The 21,667-nt window shown below is 50.3% G+C and overlaps 1 protein-coding gene across 3 annotated transcripts in view; it reads left to right on the plus strand.

Moving 5' to 3' along the window:
• The first annotated feature begins 5,306 nt into the window (after positions 1-5,306).
• The window catches only part of tmem178a (transmembrane protein 178a), a 67,473-nt gene continuing 51,112 nt past the window's right edge, over positions 5,307-21,667 (plus strand). Inside the window, exon 1 of one of the 3 annotated variants that reach the window (XM_072504246.1) lies at positions 5,307-5,848. In XM_072504246.1, coding sequence (XP_072360347.1) covers positions 5,380-5,848 — 469 coding nt within the window. In that variant the 5' untranslated portion in view covers positions 5,307-5,379. The remainder of the gene's footprint in view (positions 5,849-21,667) is intronic. The other 2 variants (XM_072504240.1, XM_072504232.1) reach the window with 2 other exon arrangements.

The following is a 21,667-nucleotide window of genomic DNA, read 5'->3' on the forward strand; positions in this document are numbered from 1 at the left end:
CTCAAAGGCATTCAAAAGGTGAGAGAGAGATGAGGGACCATGTCCAGGCTCCAGAAAGGTATGCAGAATTTGCTCCAGCTGCAGTTGATGGGGGTTGATATCAAGGAGAATCTCCAAGAGGTGATGTTGCTCTCTTTGGTGTTGTCTCTTAATTTGACTCTGTTTAATTATGTTTGCTCAAGAGTCGCCAGGTATCTTTCGACACCGCCACAAGGTTCAGAACCGAATACTGATCAATGACTCGATACACCAGTTAGCAAGTTCAAAAGCAATGCTCATTTATTTGCACACAGTCAAATCTACTCATGCATAAACTGTACAAACTAAACTATCACTATTACTAAAGCCTATACTTAGCTTTGGGTGCCCACTCAGTCAGAGGAACAATGGCCATTGCTCGGTTCTGAGGCTGCTGGGTTGAGCTGTTTGCAGGATAGCAACTAGGAGCGTCTATCTCGTAGCGTGTGTTGACTTGGGGCTTACTTGGTCTGGCATAGCTGCTCGGCTGGTCTCTCCCTTCGCTGAGAGCCAAGGCCAAAGAAGAAAGATTCTCCCTTGGGGAATACTTTTTATACCCAAAAGGGCTTTGCGCACTTTTGGGCGGGCCTTGAACTTGGCCTCAATTAATTGGGCCGTTCCCAATCATTCGTATCGATCTTCCTCCAATAGAGGGATGGGTTCCCTGGTTGCTGGGCGTGTCCTACGTGGCCGTTGGTTTGCTTTGTTTGAGTCTCCTCTGGCCCTGGGGTGTCTGCCTTAACATTGTTTATCTAAATGTTTCCCTTTTGTCCCCGGAGATGGCTCATTAGTTTGTAGATGGCTTAGCAGTTTCTGTCCTGTCTGAGAGCTAAGGCTCTAATCAATAGACAGACCTTGCACCTGCTTGTTTCTCAGTATTGTCCAATTTTCCCTGCATTCTTTGCAAGTGTCCATTTTGTAATCGGGACGTGGCCATCCCAGATGGCTACAGTGAAGAGCCAGCAAGCCTCGCTCTTCACCTCAGAGACCTCCTAGGTTATCTTCCGTTCCAGAGTCCGCTCCGTGGAGCAGGATGAAACGTGCTCACGCTTCTTCTTCCAAAAGGTGCACAGAGAGACCTCTGTGATCAGCAGCCTGAAGGAAGAAGATGGCTCTGTAAAGTCATCGCAGTCTGACATCCTGAGGATCAGCAATTCTTTTATGCCAGACTGTATGATCTGAAGCCAACAGATAGCACGGTTTCCCAGACCTTCCTGTTGTCTATCACGGAGGTCTTGGGCGACAGCGAGCGGGAAAACCTGGACAAACCGCTAACTCTGGATGAGCTGACAAAGGCCGTCAAGTCCTTCGAGACGGGTAAAACTCCCGGAAGCGACTGCTTACCGGTTGAGTTGTATTTGGCTCTGTGGGACTGGATGGGCCCAGACCTGCTGGAAGTGTACGAGAGTATGCTTCTGGGCGGCAGCATGTCAGAATCCATGAGGAAAGGCATCATCACCCTCATCTACAAGCAGAAGGGGGAAAGGGAAGAAATTTGAAATTGGCAACCCATTTCACTGTTGAATGTGGATTATAACATTCTAGCCAAGGTCATTGCCAATCGGGTCAAGTCTGCTCTGGATCGGTGATCCACCCTGACCAGACCTGTGCTGTACCCGGCAGAAAGATCTCTGATAGCCTCGCCCTACTCAGGGATATGATCGCCCATGTGCAGGACAGGAGGGTGGACACCCGCCTCATCAGCCATGACCAGGAGAAGGTTTTTGACAGAATATCGCACACCTACATGATGGATGTGCTCTCCAAAATGGGGTTTGGGGAGGGAATTCGCAATTGGGTCAAACTGCTCTACACAAACATCTGTAGCGCAGTCTCAATCCATGGGTGGGAATCAGAAAAGTTCCAGATCAAATCTGGAGTCAGGTAGGGCTGCCCCCTCTCCTCTGCCCTGTCTTCCCGTAACAGCCTCCCTGAACAGGCGCCGGAATGTGGCGACTAGGGGCTTTTCACAGTAACTTCATTTGAAGCAATTTTTTTTGTGTGTGCTGCATAGAACCTTTTGCGAGTCCATCAGGAAGGATCCGGGTACAAGAGGAGTGACGATCCCAGGCAGCGAAGGCGTGCAGGTTAAGGCCTCCCTGTATATGGACGACGTCACCGTCTTCTGCTCAGATCCCGTGTTGGTACGCAGGCTCTTGAACGCCTCCGACCAGTTTGAACTGGCCTCGGGAGCCTAGGTAAACCGCGGCAAGAGTGAGGCCATGTTCTTTGGTAACTGGGCCGACCAGTCCTTTGTCCCCTTCACCGTCAGGTCAGAGTACGTTCGAAGCGGCTGGGGATGCACCAAAAACTGGGAGGAGCGCATCGCCAAGGTAAGACAAACTGGGGTGGTGGGAGCAACGCTCCCTCTCCATTGCCGGTTAAACCCTGGTCATCAGGTGTGAGGTACTTTCGGTGTTACTGTACGTGGCGCAGGTCTGGCCCATTACCCGACCCTATGCCGTAACAGTCACCCGTGCCATCTTCAAATTCATCTGGAGATCCAAGATGGACCGTGTCCAAAGGGACACCATGTACAAACCTCTGGATAAGGAAGGAACGTACCCAACGTCTCCCTCATCCTGATGGCCACCTTTGTGTCCAGCTGCATCAAGCTGTGCGTGGACCCCCAGTATGCAAACACCAAGTGTCACTACACACTGAGGTTCTCCCTGTCCCCGGTGTTACGAAGGATGGGCCTGGCCTCATTGCCGCGGAACGCTCCAAGTAGTTGGACCGTGCCGTATCACCTGTCCCTCGTGGAAAAACCTTTTCAGAAAAACACCTTTGACCACAAGGCAATGAAGCAGTGGTCAGCACGTAATGTCCTCGAGGCCCTCAAGGAAAAGGAGACTGTGGAGGATGTTGGATGGTTCCCTGAGCAGACTGTCAGAGTCATCTGGCAGAACGCCTCATCACCAGAACTGTCAAACAAGCACCAAGACCTAGCTTGGCTGGTGGTGAGAAGGGCCCTCCCCGTCAGATCCTTTGTGTACACCCGAAGTCTCAGCACCGTCGCATCCTCAGAGTGGCTGCAGGGCAGATGAGATGGTCGCCCACCTCCTTGTGGAATGTGCCTTTGCAAAGAAGGTCTGGAGAGAGATGCAGTGGTATTTGTCAAGGTTCATCCCGAGCAACTCTGTGACACAGGACACTGTGCTCTACGGACTGTTTCCAGGGGGGGACACCGAGACAAACATCAACTGCTGTTGGAGGGTCGTCAACTCGGTGAAAGACGCTCTTTGGTCTGCCTGAAACTTGCTGATCTTCCAGTGCAAAGAATTGTCCTCGACCGAGTGTTGCAGACTGGCACATTCCAAGGTCCAGGACTACGTGCTGAGGGACGCACTCAAGCTGCCGCCAAGGCGCAATGGGGAAAGGTCACGGTGTAAGGTCTTACCAGCAAATGTACACCGAGGGGTGGGTAACAGTGTAAACCCCTCGGTCTGGTCATTAACACTCCAATGTACAAAAGTATTGAAAGAAACATGACGATGTAAATACTTACGAAAGAATTGTAAAGTAAACAGGGAAACGTGCGGAATGTCATCACAATTGAATGTAAGATAGTCAAGTGAATATGTAACTTTGATGGGAATGTACAGTCACAACAATTCAAAATGTTCTGTAATGTTTATTAGAGATTTTATGAATAAAGTGTATTTTTTGTAAAAAAAAAATGTATAAAGCCAAGGATGCCTTTAACTTCTAAACTTGTGCTTCGCCTCCAAAGATCTGGATATACTGCAGAATGTCTTCATTTTTTGGCATTTCAATTTAATTTGAAATACTGACGTACTTTGGCATTTAAAACCTACATTTTCAGTGAAAAAATTGAAGACTTTTTAATTTTTTTTAAATCAAATCAATTATTATTAGTTAAGTCTCAATTTAAATGTATGGGGGAGGGGTAAGTATGGATATATTTAGAGCAGTCTGTTGTTTCCTTCCAGTGCTGTACCTTGATTTTTTTTCCACTCGTTGCACGTTGTCATGGTAATGATTTGGAGCTGAATGTGCGGCAGGCGAGATTTGCAAATTGCCCTGGGGTTGATATTTATTTGTGGACAGATGCACTTAGTTTGCCCCAGGTAACGTCTGGCATATTTTTGAATGGAATGTGTTTCATAAAAAGGCCAGACACGATATTGGCTCCTCAGAATAAGATTCTTTTGTTTTACACATTAATGAACTTTGTCGCAGATGATCCTGATAGAAAGAAAATAAAGTCTTGCATTTCTATAGCACCTTCCGTGACTTCAGGAATTCCCACATGCACTTTGCGGCCAATGAATTGCTTTGAAATGCAGGCCTTGTTATAATGCAGAAAACTCGGTAGCCACTTTGTACAAGTGTAGAACCCGCACAGAGTGAATGCACATGGAACAGGAGGCTGGATGCAACAATAGTCGTTTATCCTCTGTACACAATAATTCTCTCCGAAGAGCCTCCTCAACTGCACACATGTCGGGGTTTTTATACTATGAGGGCTCCCCTCGTTAAAGGGGAAGCCTAGTCCCGTTACCGGGGAAATCCGTATTCCATAGAACGGGGAACTGGATGGTCCATCCCCGTGACCTCCATGGGGGTTGTAACAACAACAGCCTTCTGCAAACAGCAATTTGGCAATGGTCGGGCGGAAACGTTGGTGGTAAAAAAGAAAGAAATGTTGGTGGGGGGTAAATATTGACCATGGCACGTGGTAGACCCATTCCTGCTCTTCTTGAAAATAGGTTCACGGGATACTCCGCACCATGTGAGAGACAGTAGGGTTTCAGGTCAAAATGTAACTTGAGAAAGACAGCACCTCCAACAGTGCAGCACTCCTTCAATATTGCCCAGGTGGACCAGATGTCCTCAGAAGGAACTAAACTTAAGCCTTCTGAATCAAGAGCTCGTGATACCAATGAGGTAGATAAAGGGTACGTTTAAGTTCGAACTTGCATTAAATTTGGTGTTGCATTCGCAATCTGGGGTGGGGGGAGGGATGTTTTAGAGGTTGTTTGGTACTCTCACACCGAGAGCGAGAGAGAAAGAAAAAAACTGAAATAACAGCCAGAGTGGGAGATGCTGCATCTGCCAGTGAGGAGAGGGAATGTGAGAGTCTCCAGGCAGAGGAAGCCAGTGCACAACTCTCTCTCAGCCAGTCAGTCCCTCTGCAGGATTGCCCCTGCCTGTCCGAGCCACTGCACAAACCTGAGTCCGGACAAATGACAGGGGAAATCAGAAGCGTCTGCCCGACCCCCGGCGCCGGGGCGAGGGTGTGGGGCTTGTAGAAAGGGGGGAGGGAGAGGAGGGGGAAAGAAATCCATCGGATTCGAGAGCGGCGTTGCCTCGGACAAGAGCAGGGAGGGGAAGTCGATGCTTGGGGCAAACAGAGAGATGGAGAAGCGGAGCTGGATCACCTCCATCAGCCTGTTCCTCAGCGGCTCCGCTCTCCTGCTGCTCACCACGGCTATTTTCACCGATCACTGGTACGAGACGGACGCCCGGAGACACCGGCAGGGCTGCGACGGTCAGAGCCTGGGGAGCGGCGGCGAGGAGCAGCAGCGGGTGATGCCCATCTACAACCTGCCTCTGCGGGAGCGCGGCAAGGCGGAGGAACCGGCCTCCCCGGGGACTGGTGCACCCGACACCAGGGGCTCCTCCCACCCACTGTCCCCGGGCCCGGGCAGCGACCAGGACCTGCTGGAGAACTGGCGCGCGGTGCTGGGGCTCGGGGTCTTCGAGTCGGACTGCGCGCGCCCTCTGTTCGCCACCTACACGGGTCTGTGGAGAAAATGCTACTACATGGGCATCGACCGGGACATCGACCACCTCATATCCAAAGGTAAGGTTCAGGACAAAAGGGGGAGGGAGGGGGCGAAGGTCACTTCCATTCCCTCATCTTCCAGAGTTGGCTTGTTTGCACTTACAAGTGTAAAAGGACAATATGAAGAACAGGAGGTTTCAGGTAAACCAGCTCAGATCTTTAGTTGAGCTGGCCAATAAGTCCCATGTACATCGACTAGACACCAGTGTGGTCCTTCAGTGGGAACTGTCTAACATCCCGCATGGGACTTGCTGGGTGGGAATGGTAATGATTCCCATGGTTCTGGTGGAGTACGAGCACCCCCGCTGAGAGTTGGAGGAACTCCATTGAGCATTGTATAAAAGGTCATCCTTAGTAAGGCACAGACCAGAGAGAGACCCGGTAGGGCTCTACCGGGAAGTGTATATACCGTATTTGTAAATAAATCAAAGTTTTTACTTTACTCCCCATATCCTTATTAAAATGTCCATCTCCTGACTCTCAAAACCAAGTCCAATGCTTCCCGGCAATCCTTCCCTTGTTATTCCAGACACTAACGGGGAGCATTGGTTCAGGGGAAAATCCTCTAAATTCTCCTTCCAGAATTTTTTTTTAAATTCAAGGACATGTGTTTCTTAAAGAAAAGGAGACAGGCTCAGCGAGTTTTAAAGCAAAATGAGTGATTCTTGCTACTTGGGTGTATTTCTCCCACCTTCCCAATCAACAAAAAATTAAATATGCCAGAATGATCCAGAATTCAAATTTCAGTTAATTTGTGGAGATCAGTTTGTATCCAGGACAGTTTGGTACAATTTAAAGTGAAGATTGACATTTCTACAAGGCTTTTCACTAGCTCAAGACATCTCTCAAAGGACTTAACTGCAAACTAAGTACTTCTTAAAACTGTGTATTCACTGTTGTGAAGAATTCTGCCACCCATTTGTGCACATGCATTATTTAATCATCCTTTTTGGTGTGCATTTTGAATTATGTATTGGCCCGACCCACCCGGCTTCTTAGAGCTATGATATCTCTTGCTCAAATCTTAGCAGTGGGACTTTGGAACCCACAACATTGTGACTCAGAGGTGAGATTGCTACCACTGAGCCCAGACTGACACTTGTGAAGCAGCTGATTGTGTGTCTGATTTATTTTTTCCCCTGAAAGTGAAAGAGAATCATAAGCGATTTGCTCTTTCAGGCACTTGTCTGTTGTTATTTTCAGCTGGCACTGAGAGTGAGTATAGCATGGGTTAAATTGACGATTACAAATCAGCAATTTTTGCACTTTATGGAAACTATATTTTTTTCACTGGAATGGCTAGGGAAAGTTATAATCTAATATCGAGGTTAACAACCCATTCAGCTGGTGTGGTGTGAGTGGCTATGATACATTGCATTAATATGACTTAGGTATTGAATAAATAATGACCTGGTAACATTTGATGCTGATGTTTGCTGCCAAAAGTGGAAGGTATTTGATTACACACCATAGACATCCGTCAACTGGGCGGAGCAGTAGTTAGCACTGCTGCCTCAGGACGGCACGGTGGCTCAGTGGTTAACACTGCTGCCTCATGGTACTGAGGATCCGGGTTTGATCCCAGCCCCAGATCAATGTCCGTGTAGAATTTGCACATTCTCCTCGTGTCTGCCTGGGTCTCACCCCACAACCCAAAGATGTGCAGGGTAGGTGGATTGGCCACGCTAAATTGCCCCTTAATTGGAAAAAAAAAATAATTGGGTGCGCTAAATTTATTTTTTTAAAAGCACTGCTGCCTCACAGCGCCGAGGACCCGGGTTTGATCTTGGCCTCTTGTCACTGTCTGTGTGGAGTCTGCACATTCTCCCTGTGTCTGCGTGCTCCCCCCCCCGCCCACCCCCCACAACCCAAAGGTGTGCAGGCTAGGTGGATTGGCCACGCTAAATTGCCCCATCATTGGAAAAAAAAGAATTGAGCACTTTCAATTAAAAAAAAAGACATCCCTCAGCTAGCAATTCCTACTGTGCTTCAAAGTCTCACTCCAGAGACCTGAGCTAAAGTTGACACATCAGTGCTGTACTGAGGGAGTGCTGCTCTGTCAAAAGTGTCATCTTTCAGTTGAGATGTCCAAATACCCAGCTTCCCTTTCAGATAGATGTAAATAGATCCCATAATACTATTCAAAGAGCAGCAGGAGAGCTTCCCTAGTCTCCTGGCCAGTATTCACTAGATTGATTCCTGTATGATGGGAAGCTGAGATAAGTTGGTTCTATACTCTCTGGAGTTTAGAAGAATGAGAGATGATCTCAGTGAAACATTCAAGATTCAGAAGGAACATGACAGAATAGCCACGGAGGGGTTGTTTCCACTGGTTGGAGAATCTAGAACATGGGGCACAGTCTCAGGAAAAGAGGGTGATCATTTCGGACTGAAATATGGAGAAAATTCTTTACCCAGAGGGTTGTGAATCTTTGGAATTCTCTAGCGGATTGTGGATGCTCCATCATTGAATATATTTAAGGCTGGGATGGACAGATATTTGGTCTCTCAGGGAATCAAGGGATGTGGGAAGCTGCTGGGAAAATGTAGTTGAGGCAGAAGATGGGGCACGTTCTCATTGAATAGCAGAGCAGGCTCAAGAGGCAATATGGTTTACTCCTATTTCTTATGTTCTTATTTATTCCTCAACTAATCATATACAAATTGGCAACCACATTTTCCTACATTATAGCAGTGATTGCATTTCAAAAGGGCCTAAATTTCTGTAATGCACTTTGGAAAGTTTGCGCAGTCCTGAAAAAACAAACCTTGTACTCATATACCACATATCAATAATTAAACGTATCAGGCACCTTCATAGGAGCATTATAAAACAATATTTGATACAAAGCCATGCAAGGAAGTATTTACAGCAGCTGACTAAAAGCTTGATAAAATAAGTATGTTCTAAGAAGAATCTGGCACGTCATCGACATGGATACCACTATTACACGTGAGAACACCACCCACCAGGTACGCGGTACATACTCGTGCGACTCGGCCAACGTTGTCTACCTCATACGCTGCAGGAAAGGATGTCCCGAAGCGTGGTACATTGGCGAGACCATGCAGACGCTGCGACAACGAATGAACGGACATCGCGCAACAGTCACCAGGCAGGAATGTTCCCTTCCAGTCGGGGAACACTTCAGCAGTCAAGGGCATTCAGCCTCTGATCTCCGGGTAAGCGTTCTCCAAGGCGGCCTTCAGGACCCGCGACAACGCAGAATCGCCGAGCAGAAACTTATAGCCAAGTTCCGCACACATGAGTGCGGCCTCAACCGGGACCTGGGATTCATGTCACATTACATTCATCCCCCACCACCTGGCCTGCAAAATCCTACCAACTGTCCTGGCTTGAGACAATTCACACCTCTTTAACCTGGGGTTACCCCATCTCTGGATCTGTAAAGATTTAATCACCTGCTAATGCTCGCATTCCTAGCATTGTTTGGCATCTTTGAATTTGTCTATATATGTGTTTCTGGAACAGACCTCTTCATTCACCTGAGGAAGGAGCAGCGCTCCGAAAGCTAGTGACATCGAAACAAACCTGTTGGACTTTAACCTGGTGTTGTAAGACTTCGTACTGTGCTCACCCCAGTCCAACGCCGGCATCTCCACATCATAACATTGTAAATAGTCTGGTTCAGCAGTTCCCAGGGAACAGAGTTTGGTATTGAAGACAATGGTCTCTGGTTTTCCCAATGTTTAGTTGGAGAAAATGTTTTCTCATTTAGTACTGGATGGTGGACAAGCAATCTCACAGGCAGTGGAGGGGTCAAGAGAGGTGATGGTGAGGTTGAGCTGGGTGTCGCAGCATGCATTTGGAAATTGATGCTGTGCTTTTGGATGATGTAGCCAAGGGGCAGAGAGGAGGGAGTCAAGGATAGGTCTATGGGGATACCATAGGTAATAGTGTGTGAGCATGTAGAATAGTTATTGTAGGGGATACTCTGGATACAATAAAACAGATAAGAATGGAACCAGGGAAGTGCTGTCCCACCCATCTGCACGTCAGTGGAGAGACGGAGTAGGATGTTGTGGTCAAACATGTTAAAAACCGCAGGCAGATCAAGAAGGGCAAGGAGGAAGAGTTTACTTTTGACACAATTGTCAGATAGGATGCCATTTGTGACTGAATCATAGAATTTACAGTGCAGAAAGAGGCCATTCGGCCCATCGAGTCTGCTCTGGCTCTTGGAAAGAGCACCCCACTTAAGCCCACCTCCACTCTATCCCCGTAACTCAGCAACCCCACGCAACCGAAGGGAGGAAAGCCACGCAGACTCTGCACAGACAATGACCCAAGCCGCGAAACGAACCTGGGACCCTGGAGCTGTGAAGCAAGTGTGTTTTCGGTATTGTCGCAAGGTTGGAAACCTGTTTTACAGGAGCCAAACATGGAGTTCCAGAAAAGATGGGCATGGATTTGGGAGGCAACAACACTTTGGAGCGGGAAGGGAGGTTTGTGATTTGGTGACAGTTTACAAGGACTATAAAAATTAATGGGCTGGATTCTCCAGTCCCCCAGCCGTCTGCTTCTCGGCAGCATGCCGTTCACTGGTGGTGGGATTCTACGGCCATGATTCTTTGGCCTCGTTACATAGATACATGGAAAATAGGAGCAGGAGGAGGCCTTTTGGCCCTTCGAGTCTGCTCCGCCATTTATCACGATCATAGCTGATCATCCAACTCAATAGCCTAAACCCGCTTTCTCCCCATAGCCTTTGATCCCATTCTCCCCAAGTGCTATATCTAGCTGCCACTTGAATATATTCAAAGTTTTAGCATCAACTACTTCCTGTGGTAATGAATTCCACAGGCTCACCACTCTTTGAGAAGAAATGTCTCCTCATCTCTGTCCGAGATGGTTTACCCTGAATCCTCAGGCTGTGACCCCTGGTTCTGGACACACCCACCACCCGCTCTTGCTCGAGCGAAACAAGGCTGTTGAATAGCGGGTGACGCCGAAAATGAGAACTACACCAGGCGGCAAACAGTTTGCGATGTAACTCGCCTGCTCCCAGAGGCAAAATCGGGATCTAGCCATAGCGGGTTAGAAACCAAGGCCGGGATTCTCTAAAAATGCAGCTAAGTGTTGACGCCGGCGTAAACACTGGAGTGTTTCGCAGCGGCTTCAACGGGCCCCTTGGCGCAGCGATTCCGCAGCCCACGGGGCCAGCACAGCACCGGAATGCTCCGCGCAGCTCCAGTGTAGAATTTACAGTGTAGAAGGAGGCCATTTGGCCCATCGAGTCTGCACCGACTCTTGGAAAGAATAGCCCACACCTCCACCCTATCCCCATAACCCCACCTAACCGTTCTGGACACTTAAGGGGCAATTTAGCATGGTCAACCACCATCTTTGGACTGTGGGAGGAAACTGGAGTACCTGGAGAAAACCCATGCAGACATGGCGAGAATGTGCAGACTCCGCACAGACAGTGACCCAAGCCGGGAATTGAACATGGGACCCTGGAGCTCTGAAGCAACAGTGCTAACCACTGTGGTACCGTGCCGCCCTATTGGTATTTCCCCAGGATGCACATCTGACGTGCTTACCATTGCTTACCACGTCCCGTGGCCTTTAACACCTGGGGCGGCCGTCCTCTGGGGGCTCTTGAGGCTCGCTTGTCGGCGGCACATGCACTGCATGTGCTGGCTGTGAGCCGCAGCCTCATCAGAGGGGTGGAAATCGGGGGAGCTGGTGTCCATTGCCACTCCATTGGACGGGTCTGGGTTGGCACCTGGAGCCCCCTCCTCCCGCTCGGTGCCCATAGAGCCCTGGGATTCACCTTGGAACGGAGGGGCAGCTGGTTCGAGCCCTGGCTGCCCCTGCATCATCTGGCTCTGCCAACCCTGGTGGTTCCCCATGGTCTGCACCTTCATGCCAACGCCCTCGGCGATGCTCCTCAGTGACTGGGACATGCTGTGCAGCGCCTCGGCATTGCCCACCTGCGATTGGGACAAGCTCCGCAGTGTCTTGGCCATTCCCATCTGAGAGTGGGACATGTCCCGCAGAATCTCATCAAGGTCAGCTTGGTACTGGGTCACAACCCCCAGAGAGTCGGACATTCTGCCGAGAACCCCAGCCATGGCCGTCACCGACTGTGCGACACCTTGGACACCTTCATTAATGGTGCCAACAGGCTCTCCACTGCGGCGACACCCTATCATTGTTGGCCTCTGTGCTATGCATTGCCGGCGACAGCTCCAGCGCCCGTAGTCTCTGGGACTCCTCAATCGGCTGTGGACCTGCTGGAGTGTCGCTGACATCTCCCTCTGAATGTACCGGCCGCACCCTAATTACTCCATCAGCTCCGGGATGACCTCTTCCATAGGCTCAGCATCAGGCTGGGATCCAGCAGACCTCTGACCATTAACATGTCCCACGCAGGTGCATGTATCTGTGCTGGTGGAGGGTGGGGATGACAGCTGTGACATGGCATCCTCCGATCTCTCCTCCAAGGTGGTCTCATGGGACTCTACTCTCTCATGCTGCCCGGTGTTGGTCATTGACCTTTTTCCGGCAATGGAGGCCAATCCTCCTCTTTACACTCCTGGTGATCATAGCCGCCACATCCTCGTCCCAGGCAGCATTGGCTGCCCTATGGCTGATCCTCCTGGGAACAGGACATCCCTCCTGGCCTCCACAGCATCTAGCAGCCTTCCAGGGCTGCGTCCCCGAATCTTGGAGCCGGTCTCCTGGGCGCCATTGTATGAGCTGACTGGTGTTGGCTGAGCAAGTGCTGCTTAAGTGCTGCTCAATCTTGTTAGCGGGAGGCTAGCAAATCAGATGTCGAGCCTACATTTGTGGCGAGAAGCCCGCGAGGCCTAGTTAAGTGGACCAATTTGTCGTGTTGGGTGTTCCGATACACAAACGATCCAACACGGTTGTAGATGGTACAACTCTGTTTTATTATTCTGTACAATAATAACTATTAACTTCTGGCTGTGGTTCGTACTTCACCAGCTAACCTGTGGACCCAGCCCTAGCACTATCTTAGTGAGGCACTCAGCACATGGTGTATGTCTGAGTGGCACGCTATGAGCTCTGTGCTCTGAGCTATCTCCTGGTAGAATCAGCGGGAACTGTGGTGTTCCCTGTTTTATAGTGCGTGTGCTCTCACTGGTGATTGGCTGTGATGTTGTGTGTGTGTTGGTTGGTCCATCTACCTGTCCATCATTGTGTGTGTGTGATTGCACCATGATATGTTAATGTGGATATCATGATATCCCCCTTTTCACAAGGCCATGTGCCTACATGGTAATAAATATTGGTGTGTACTGAGTGCATCTGTGTGCAATATTTACAACATGTACATGAGGCTAAACTATATACATAGGAAGGTGTCAGGTGCAACAGAGCAACGAGGTCGTACCACAAACAAAACAAGTGCAATCATCAAATATCGAAAGAGAACTCCTGGAACGACAAGAAAGAAAGTTAACATTATTGCACAACAAATCAGTGAGTCCAATGTGCAAACAGGCTCATAAATCCAGTCTATTAGGTGGGCGACGAATTCGGGTTGACCGCCTCAAGGGTGGGTCAGGATCCACCGGCTGAGGAATGGGCCTGGCCACGGGCGAGAGAGGAATAGGCAGGGTCGCAGGAAGCTCCACGAAGTTGACATCAGGGACAACAGGAGGGGGTGGCACCGGTGCATGATCACGTAGCGAGCGCGGAAGCAGCCGAAGGGCCCGCCGATTACGCCGGCGGATGGAGCCACCAGGCATGCGAACAAGGAACGAGCGGGGAGCCACGCGGCGGAGAACCTCGGCGGTTGCCGACCAGCCACCCTTCAGTAGGTGTATGCGGACGTTGTCTCCAGGCGCCAGGGCAGGAAGATCAGTTTCCCGAGCGTCATGTGCCACTTTCTGCTGAGCACGCTGCTGTCGCATCCTTTGCAGTACTGGAGCATGGTCGGGTTTAGGAATATGAATGGACGGCACAATGGTCCTGAGGGCGCGACCCATCAACAGCTGGGCTGGTGAGAGGCCTGTGGACAGTGGGGCCGAGCGATAGGCCAGCAGGGCTAAGCTGAAATCTGATCCGGCATCAGCAGCCTTGCAGAGGAGCTGCTTCACGATATGGACGCCCTTTTCTGCCTCACCATTCGACTGGGGATGCAAAGGGCTGGACATCACTTGTGTGAAGCCGTATGAAGCGGCAAACGAAGACCATTCTTGGCTCGCAAAACAGGGCCCATTGTCAGACAAGACGGTGAGCGGAATGCCATGGCGCGTGAAGGTTTCTTTGCATGCTCTGATGACAGCTGATGATGTCAAGTCGTGCAGGCGTATGACCTCTGGATAATTGGAAAAATAGTCAATTATAATGACGTAGTCCCTGCCGAGCACATGAAAGAGGTCCACACCCACCTTTGCCCAGGGGGACGTTACCAACTCATGGGGCTGAAGTGTCACAGGCACCGGCTGAAACCTCTGGCAGGTGGGGCAGTTGAGCACCATGTTGGCGATGTCGTCGCTGATGCCCGGCCAGTACACAGCTTCTCGGGCCCTCCGCCTGCACTTTTCAACCCCGAGATGGCCTTTGTGCAATTGTTCGAGGACAAGCTGGTGCATGCTCTGTGGGATCACAATCCGGTCCAACTTTAGGAGGACACCATCAATGACGGCCAAGTCGTCCCGGACATTGTAGAATTGTGGGCACTGCCCCTTGAGCCACCCTTCCGTCATGTGGCGCATCACACGTTGTAGAAGGGGGTCAGCCGCAGTCTCACGGTGAATGTGGGCCAGACGTGCATCAGTAGCCGACAGATTGGCCGGTGTGAAGGCTACTTGTGCGTCGACTTGACAAACGAACCCCTCCGATTCGGGGGGTGTGCTCACTGCTCTGGAAAGGGCATCCGCGATGATGAGGTCCTTTCCCGGGGTGTAGACAAGTTGGAAGTCGTATCTTCGGAGTTTGAGCAGAATGCGCTGGAGGCGAGGGGTCATCTCATTGAGGTCCTTCTGAATGATGCCGACCAGGGGGCGATGGTTGGTCTCCACAGTGAACTGCGGAAGACCATACACATAGTCGTGGAATTTGTCGATGTCGGTCAACAAACCCAGGCACTCCTTTTCAATCTGCGCACAGCGCTGTTCTGTGGGGTCATGGCCTGCGAGGCATAGGCGACCGGGGCCCATGATGCAGTGTCATCCCGTTGCAGGAGTACCGCCCCAATGTCGGACTGGCTGGTATCAGTCGAGATCTTTGCGTCCCGAGTAGTGTCGAAGAACGCCAATACCGGGGCTGTGGTGAGCATGATCTTGAGCTCCTCCCATTCCTTCTGGTGTGCGGGCAGCCACTGGAACTCCGTTGTCTTCTTGACCAGGTGGCGAAGAGCCGTTGTGTGCGAGGCAAGGTTGGGAATAAACTTCCCCAGGAAGTTGACCATCCCGAGAAAGCGTAGCACTGCTTTCTTGTCTGCCGGCTGCGGCATGGCTGTAATAGCTGCCACTTTGTCGGCATCCGGACGCACCCCTGACCGGGATATGTGATCCCCCAGAAACTTTAGCTCAGTTTGGCCAAAAGAACACTTGGCTCGGTTGAGGCGCAGGCCGTGATCTCGTATCCGAGCAAAGACATGCTGGAGACGACTGATGTGCTCCTGTGGTGTGGTGGACCAGATGATGATGTCGTCAACATAGACGTGCACCCCTTCGATGCCCTCCATCATCTGTTCCATGATGCGATGAAACACCTTGGATGCCGAGATGATGCCAAACGGCATTCTATTGTAGCAGTATCTGCCAAAGGGAGTGTTGAAGGTGCACAGCTTCCTGCTGGACTGATCCAGTTGAATCTGCCAAAAACCCTTTGGGGCATCAAGCTTGGTGAAAATATTAGCCTGGGCCATTTCGCTTGTGATTTCTTCCCGTTTGGGAATGGGGTAGTGTTCCCTCATGATGTTATTGTTCAGGTCTTTCGGGTCGATGCAGATCCGGAGCTCGCCGGAGGGCTTTTTTACGCACACCATGGAGCTGACCCATGGTGTTGGCTCCGTGACCCGGGAAAGCACTCCTTGGTCCTGCAGGTCCTGCAGCTGCTGCTTGAGGCGGTCCTTGAGTGGTGCTGGGGCTCTACGAGGTGCGTGAATGACAGGGGTGGCGTCCGGTTTGAGCCGTATTCTGTAAGTGTAGGGCAGTGTGCCCATGCCCTCGAAAACCTCCTGGTTGTGGGCGAGGAGCGAGTGGAGCTGCGCCCTAAAGTCTGCATCCGGGAAATCGGACGTGCCGTCTGGAGACAGAGTGTGTACCCGCTGAACGAGGTGGAGGATCTTGCACGCCTGTGCGCCTAACAGAGAGTCCTTCGAGGATCCAGCTATCTCAAAAGACAGTGTGGCTGTGTATGCACTGTGTGCAACCTCGAGCTGGCAGGACCCCATGGCCGGGATAACGTTCCCGTTGTAATCAACCAGCTGACAGTGGGATGGGCGAAATGGTGGTTTAACCTTCAAGATGTGGAAGGCTGACCATGCAATGAGACTGGCGGAGGCACCAGTGTCTAAGCGAAATGTAATTGGTGATCGGTTGACCGTTCGGGTGGCACACCATTCATCGCCCGGATTAATGCTGTGCACTGGCATCGGCTGGTGGGTCCTACTTGGGGACATCCAGTTCCTGTCTATTACCGCAACGCGGAAGGGTTCCCGGTCGTTGGCATCACCGGTCTGCACGTCATCAGGGTATGACTCGGTGTATGGGGGCTGAATGGCCTGCACGTCCCTGCGAGGCTGGCGGAATTGCGGGCGAGTTGGCAGGTTGAGCTGCTCGACAGCAGGCAGCGTAGTGGCCCATCCTGCCACAGCAGAGGCATTGTCACATTTTGGCTGGACATTGCCGCTTTACGTGTGCGGATCCACAGTTGCTGCACGTCGTGACGTCATGGCGTTCTTTGCGCTAACGCGCATGCGCGGTGCGGTCCTGCGTAGAGCGCGCCTGCGCATCACGTCCCTCTGCGTCGACGTCCCCTCTTTTGGCGCGTACAAGCGCGGGAGGTCTCGGAAAGCGCGCGAAATGGCCGCCCTCATCCGGGCTGCGGGCCGGGAGGAACTCGATTGACTGGACCCGCTCGGCCTCGTAGGACCCCTGCTGTGCCGATTTGGCCGCCTGGAATTGGGAGTACCGGCTGGTCGGGTTTTCGTGGAGGACGCGGGTTTCGATGGCGGTGGCTAGGGTGATGCACTTTATTTTGAAGAGCTGCTGGTGTAGGGTGTCCGAGGTGACCCCAAAAACGATCTGATCCCGAATCATGGAGTCGGAGGTGGCCTCATAGCCGCAGGACTGCGCGAGAATACGGAGGTGTGTCAAATAAGATTGAAAAGGCTCATCCTTACCCTGCAGGCACTGCTGGAAGAGGTACCTCTCGAAGCTCTCATTAACTTCCACGCTGAAGTGTTCCTCAAATTTTAGAAGAATCGTCTTGTACTTCGTCTTGTCCTCGCCTTCCGCGAATGCCAGGGAGTTGATGTGGATGGCGTGTTACACCGGCGTGGAGAGGAGGAGTGCGATCTTCCTGGTGTCCGACGCATTCTCCCTGTCTGTGGCTTCTAGGAAGAGCTGGAAGCGCTGTTTAAACAGCTTCCAGTTGCCGCCGAGATTTCCAGCGATTTGGAGCGGCTGCAGCGTGCTGATGGTGTCCATGGCGCAGGATGGCGGATCTCTGAAGAGGTGCAGGTATGTCTCACAGTCGCTGGCGAGTTTCCAGCCCTGGTATCATGTTGTGTTGGGTGTTCCGATACACAAAGGAACGAACACGGTTGTAGATGATACAACTCTGTTTTAATATTCTGTACAATAATAACTATTAACTTCTGGCTGTGGTTCGTATTTCACCAGCTAGCCTGTGGACCCAGCCCTAGCACTATCTTAGTGAGGCACTCAGCACATGGTGTATGTCTGAGTGGCACGCTGTGAGCTCTGAGCTATCTCCTGGTAGAATCAGCGGGAACTGTGGTGTTCCCTGTTTTATAGTGCGTGTGCTCTCACTGGTGATTGGCTGTGATGTTGTGTGTGTGTTGGTTGGTCCATCTACCTGTCCATCAGTGTGTGTGTGTGTGATTGCACCATGATATGTTTATATGGATATCATGACACAATTAACGTTGAATACTGTTGCCAGCCTCGGTGGGCCAAGCGTCGGGAAGCTCGCGGCACTTCCCACTCGCTACAACACTGAGAAATCTTTCCGAGAATCGCGCCCTGTACTCCCACCACTTGTCAGTGGGATTTCCCATTGAAACCACTCACCCCGCCGGAAAACCTGTGGGCCGGAGTGCGCTGCCTGGGGGAATGAGAATCGCAACAGCCGGAGAATTCCGGCCAATGTCTTTTACTTTCTTTACTGTTTTTCAACATGTTCTCTGTTCATAAACCCTTTGATGATCAAAGAATAATGATTCTAGGTATGATAAGCAATAGGTATACTGATTCCAGATATGTTCCCGTCTGAGTGATAAACAGGTTTTACACAGTTGTCCATGGGATTTTAGATTTTAAATAGTACGATGCACATTGAAATGCTACCTTTTCAAGTCAGAGTGCTTCTTTTGTGAAGTATTATTGTTATTTTTTTAAATGCATGCCATTTTGTGCAGATCACTATCCTAAACAACTGAAATGAAAAACTAGTTCATCTGTTTTTGATGGTGTGAGGGAAAATAGAAATTCTGGCTGAAGCGCCAGGATAACTGTGCAGCACTGTGCAATCTCTATCATCCATCTGGACCATTGGAGCAGGCACCACCTTTGTTTATTGTCCCATTTAAATAGTGGCATCTTCAACAAGAGCAAGATTTAAAATCAAATTTCATGATCTGGGTATCGCTGGCAAAGTGGTTATTTATTGTCCAGCCTGTTCCTTACAACTTCAATGCCTGGTGCATCACAATATATACATATCCCACCCCACCCGTAAGCCATACAATCCACTGGGAGAAGCAAAAAAGCCAGATCAAAATAGAAACAAATTGGGGAAGGAAGATCTGGAGAATTCCTCTTTGACCCTATCTAGTGATCAAAACTAGCTCAGGAGACCACTCTGGCCACAATTAATATACTATACCTACCTTATCATAGATTCAGATGACGAAAGATGGGAGGAGCTCAAGTGGAGCATAAACACCTGCATGGATTAATTGGGCCAAATGGCCTGTGCCTTGTGCCCTCGGTAATCCCACACAATATATAATTCCTGGTTGTCTTGAGAATGTTGTGATATAACCTTGCAAAACAACTTCAGAGATCAACTAAGAGTCAATCCCATTGGTGTGGGACTTGAATCACATTATATATTTGACCAGATGACAGACGGCTTCAAGCTGATAGCAGCTTTCTTTATTTCCAGATGTAAACAAATTGAGTTCCAACTCTCAAAATATTACAGTGAGATTTGAACATGAATTGTATTGTGCTGAAGTGTCACTGTAGATTTAAGTCCTTGTACCCTAGTGGGGAATGGATTGAACCAATGGACTTCTGACTTGGAGGCAAGAGTGTTACCACATGTGGCAAGCTAACATAATAGGGACTATGGCTTTTCATAGAATCATAGAATTTACAGTGCAGAAGGAGGCCACTGGGCCCATCAAGTCTGCACCAGCCCTTGGAAAGAGCACCCTACTTAAGTCCATGCCTCCACCCTATCCCCGTAACCCAGCAACCCTCACCTAACCTTTTGGACACTAAGGATCAATTTATCATGGCCAATCCACCTAACCTGCACTTCTTTGGACTGTGGGAGGAAACTGGAGCGCCCGGAGGAAACCCACGCAGACACGGGGAGAAAGTACAAACTCCACACAGTCACCCAAGGCCAGAAATGAGCCCGGGGCCCTGGAGCTGTGAGGCAGCAGTGCTAACCACTGTGCTACCTTGCCGCCCTAATTTTGACAATTTCATAGAAAGCTTTTGGAAAATATATGCTTATAATTTTCCGAAAGCAAATTTAAGAAGCCACAATGTTACTCTTTTGATGCTTAGCATCCTTCAACAAATCTATGCATTTTATACCACAGTCCACTGATGAAAATTATTTATGTCAAGAGATGGTTTTGGAGACCCTTAGTGTACATTACAGTTACTGCAAGTTCTGTTTGTACTTGTGTACGTGAAAGCCTACCCTCTTCATTATGCTTTTAGCAATCAGAAAGATTATTTATTTTGAGATTAGGAATGACCTTTGGGCTTCTCCTTTTATCCCCCCAAAATATACTTTATCCATGACGTTTATCAAATGGATCATTCAAAGTTGACGTTACATAAAGTGCAAAACAAATCAGTTTCATCTGATACTGACTGTATATTATTCACTACATTTACAATGACAGTCAATATTTACCATTTGCATGACATGTCAAACAGATAGTGCGAGGGTTGTTCACAGCTCCCAGACGCTGTGCACTGAGGCCTGAATGGCCTTCAAAAGTGGCCTTTCCCTAATGTGCTTTTATGGCTGGTGCCCCAAGCTTGAATGCCGTCAGCATGTAGTCCTAAGCCTTGAGCGGGATTCTCCCTTCTGGGGACCAAGTCCCCATGCCGGTGGGAAAACCGGCGCCAACCACTCCGGCGTCAACAGCCCCCGAAAGTGAGGAATTCTCCAAATTTTCGGGGGCTAGTTTGACGCCGGAGTGGTTGGAGCCGCTCCAGCCGGATCTCACGCATGCGCGGACCGACCGGCATATTTCCCCGCATGCGCGGGAGTTCTCTTCTCCGCGCCGGCCCTGGGGCAATATGGCAGAGCCCTACAGGGGCCCGGCATGGAGGAAAGAAGGCCCCCACGGAAACAGCCCGCCCGCAGGATCGGTAGGCCCCGATCGCGGGCCAGGCCACCTTGGGGACCCCTCGGGGTCGGATGCCCCCGCGCCCCCCCCCCCCCCCCCCCCAGGACCGCCCCCGCACACTTACCTGCCAGGTCCTGCCGTACGTGAGGTGAGTAATTCGCGCCGGCGGGACTGGGCCAAAACTGGACGGCCATTTGGCCCATTGGGGTCCGGAGAATCGCCGGGAGGTCCGCTGTCAATGGCCCCCGACCGACGTGGTGGGAATGCTGCCGGCCCCCGAAAAACAGCACCGGAGAACAGGGCAGCTGGCATCGGGGCGGAATTGACGCCTCCCCCCCCGGTGGGGGGTTGGAGAACCCTGGCCCTTGGAGCATGTCAGTGTGCATCACCCAGTCATGGATAACTCTTAGCATCGAAGGCCGATAAGGCTGACGTTGACCAATGAACATTGTGACGGGGCTAAGACCTCACACTATATTTTTATGAAATATATATGTCATCATCATGGCTAATTCCTAAAATGAATAGAACCTATGTCTGGCTGTGACCTGATACAAAAGAGCCAGCAAAAATGTATCAGAGACTTGCACCTCATTATCTCTGAAGCTTCCTCTCCAAACCCCATTTTGGAGAGTAGATTCATCATGTAGATATGCAATATTCTGAAAAGGACCCTAACCTGGTCCAAGCTGATGAGGCAAGTATCCACCCCACTATCCTGCACATAGGCAATTGTATTCCCGAGGCTATCAGATATCTTCCTGCCGAGCACAGCACAGGTCTGATCAAGGTAGATCACCAACTCCAGAGCAGACTTGACATGATTAGCGTTGACTTTGGACAGGATTTTGTAGTCCACATTAATTAGTGAAATGGGCCATCAATTTCTAATTTCCTCCCTCTCATCTTCTGCTTGTAGATGGGGGTGATGATGCCTTTCCCCGTGGATTCTCACATGCCGGAAGCAGTCTCTCAGACACTTCTAGCAGGCCTTGGTTAACCCAGTCCCACAGGGTTGAATATAACTTGGTAAACTGTTGCT

This window comes from Scyliorhinus torazame, chromosome 1, assembly GCF_047496885.1.
Source record: "Scyliorhinus torazame isolate Kashiwa2021f chromosome 1, sScyTor2.1, whole genome shotgun sequence".
Taxonomy (NCBI): domain Eukaryota; kingdom Metazoa; phylum Chordata; class Chondrichthyes; order Carcharhiniformes; family Scyliorhinidae; genus Scyliorhinus; species Scyliorhinus torazame.